The sequence below is a fragment of the Dioscorea cayenensis genome, chromosome 13 (assembly GCF_009730915.1).
Source record: "Dioscorea cayenensis subsp. rotundata cultivar TDr96_F1 chromosome 13, TDr96_F1_v2_PseudoChromosome.rev07_lg8_w22 25.fasta, whole genome shotgun sequence".
Lineage (NCBI taxonomy): Eukaryota > Viridiplantae > Streptophyta > Magnoliopsida > Dioscoreales > Dioscoreaceae > Dioscorea > Dioscorea cayenensis.
In genome coordinates this window covers 6,870,444-6,873,479 of record NC_052483.1, presented here as the reverse complement: position 1 = coordinate 6,873,479, position 3,036 = coordinate 6,870,444, and the positions used below count along the sequence as shown (strand labels likewise).

The 3,036-nt window shown below is 35.0% G+C and overlaps 1 protein-coding gene across 1 annotated transcript; it reads right to left on the bottom strand.

Moving 5' to 3' along the window:
- Positions 1-389: 389 nt before the first annotated feature.
- On the bottom strand, positions 390-2,043 carry LOC120274654 (pre-rRNA-processing protein TSR2-like). The gene is made up of 4 exons (XM_039281187.1): positions 1,758-2,043; positions 898-923; positions 719-796; positions 390-515 (listed from the first exon to the last, which is right to left on the bottom strand). The coding sequence occupies exons 1-4, from the start codon at positions 1,954-1,956 to the stop codon at positions 438-440; spliced, it is 381 nt and encodes a 126-aa protein (XP_039137121.1). The 5' UTR covers positions 1,957-2,043; the 3' UTR covers positions 390-437.
- Positions 2,044-3,036: the final 993 nt, after the last annotated feature.

Below are 3,036 nucleotides of genomic sequence, written 5' to 3'. Positions count from 1 at the left end.
TCCACGTAATTACTGTGTCGTGGTTTGTGTGTGTTTTTTCTTTTTTTCTCTATTATAGCCCTATCTTTGCATGTGTTTTGGAGACTAACCTTGACAGGTTATTGGGACATCTACGGGTGTGTTAGTGCTTCCGAAAGGTGTCTTAAGTGAAGCCTTAAGTCCCCCCAACATTTACCAATGTTTATCGACCAGTGCTTGCCATTTGATATAGAATGCTAAAGAAATTACTGCCAAAATTTTTGAAAGAACACATCGGAAGGTAGTTAAAATGAATCTTGGTCAAACGAAAATACAATGCAAAGTTCTCAGAAACTAGAAATTTCTCATGTATACACCCAACAAAAGAAAATTGCTGAAATCAATTGAGAAGATAACTTTTAGATACCTGTCTACTTTGAGAGGCGGCAGTTCTCATGGAAGCAGTGTTCTTTAATTGATCAATTGATCAATTGATCAATTAATTCAAAATTTCCTTGCAGACAGTCTTCATGCATAATCATCAATTGCTCAGCAACCTGTTTAGCATAATTTAACAAACATAAGACCCAAAATTAGAATATCATGAATGCCATCATCCACAGGCAACTACACAGGTTTGTTGTTCTCATATATACATATAAAAAAAGTAACTGTTTTTGTCCACCATTGGAAAACCTTGGCAGGAGTTTCTAATTGCATCAACCAATTAAAATAAGTGGGAGATGAAATTGGAGTGAACCTCTTCTACGCTGCCATCCTCGATTTCAGTATTGAAGGAAAGCACCATGTTCTCATCCAGTAGGTTTTTCCAAATCATCTATATAAAAGCGGTGCTGCAACAACAAAGGGAATTTTAAAAGCCTTATAATCATAGCATCATTAAATCAAATTTTCCGCATTATAGGTGTCACAACTCACAAGCAAAAGAATCAAGATCACAAATCCTGAATTAAAAAAAAACGCTTACCTTTGTTTAAAAATTAACACTTTCCAGTTGTAATGCTTGTTATAATATACAAAGCATTCAATTAAAAAGAAAATTCAGAATTATATAAAATCTTTTCCAAACAGATATCGATAAAACATGTTGCAGCAGAACCAACGGCAACAGGAAATGAAGAAACAAGCCTCAACAATGTCAGCAATTATGGAAACTAAGAACTCTTTCCCCCTAAAAACAAAAGTAACTCCCAATGAAACTAACTTAAACTAAGTAAACATTCGAAACTAAACACTCATAAGAATACTTCAGCCCATGTTAACATCATAAATCAATGAACCACTTGGCTCAGTAGGAAAGAAATAAACAATCAAATTTTCAGACCGCAAACCAAATGCTCTCCAAAAGATGCATCTTCATTTAATTACCTACAAAATGGATAAAAATGCCAAGCAAAAAATCTCTAACAGATTGGTAGGTTTTGCAAACAGGTTAAAGAAATCTTCTTTCGCAAACTATATAAAGGTTTGATAATTTAAGGGGTTTCGTAGATCATGGAAGTTATTAAAAAATCAACATCAACAATGCAATTCGATGCTATAGAAGATAAAAATATGATTTTTTTCATCATCTCTAAACTACAAATTCTTGGAATTACCAGAACATCACAAAAAACAACAATTCGATATTAAATCACCACAAAACTAATTAAATTCGATCTTTTTTTCTCAGAATCATAAGATAATTCGCAGGATCTTGCACATGATTCAATTGCAAATAAAGAAGAACATAGAGAACACAGCAAAAACAGAAGCAAGTAGGGATTAAAAACACAAACCTTTATCGTTGGAGAACCAAGAAAGAACGGCAGAGGCAAGCTTATCGGCCTTTTGGCGAGATTCTCTCCCACCCCACCCGTTCTGGACCGCCATTTGAAGCGCCGTCCACCGAGCGAGCACGATGCTGATCCCCTCTCCAAAGCGAGCCGCTGCCTCCGGCGAGAGCCCCGGCATTGGCCCTCGGTTCCCGGAATCCATGGCTCGATCGATCGAGAGGGAAGCACGGCGTAACAACGAGGAGAGTTCCGGGGTTCCCGGAATTCCAAACCTTTGTCGTTGGAGAACCAGAACTAATTCTTAGGGTTTTATTTTTACATTTATAATAATAATAATTATTATTATTATTGGGATTTGGGTTTTAGTTTTGCAAAGAAACCCAAAATATAGTTCATATTTGCAAAGATCTTTGAAGACTTCTCATGCAGTAGCAGCAAATATGACAGTTTTTTAAGGGGTGCATATCAAAATAAAACACAATTTTAAATTTATTTGATTTAATTTGGGATGCACGTCCATTTTGTTAAAAACAAGTGTGAGTAATATTTTAAAAGTTATGTAATTTTTTTTAGCACCGACTATGTTTTTTTTTTTTAATTTGAGATCCAAACATCAATTTAAAATAAATATCAATTTTGTTTCACGAATCACTCAAAAAATTTGAGCATATTTTGGATGATATTATATTAAAAATCTTTTATCAATAAAGTGTAATGGAATTGTTAACTGAGTAAATTCTATTTCATGTATATGATGATAAAAAATTTATGACATCTATATCATGAAAAATGGATTGAAATCTCTCAAATAATCACCCACTTGTTCAACACTATATTTTGATTCCACAGGGTATGTGTGTGATGAACCAAAACCTCAGCTTTGGAATATTATTTCCAGGCTTATCTTATCCTTTCCTTTTCTGATTGTCGTGTTCGACGCCTCCCTATTTAGTGCTATCCATGGACATCTCTATTTTTTCTCATGGATCTTTATAATTACCACAAAATATTTTGGTGATCCCAACAATCCAAGTCCGGGCCTACGAGACAGCTTATGACATTCATATCGATCTGTTATGCGCCTCTTGAATTCAACCACAAAAACGCTCTGATGCGACTAAGTAGCCCAAATGATGGATTCAATGAGTTCTTGCCGGCAACTAATCCTCTTGATAGTACGGTATTCAAATTGTTTGTTGACATGGACAAAGTAAAGACCTACTGTAAGGGAGAACCGTGACACCTACCATGGTGATCAATCAATGGTTGATCTGATAGGATG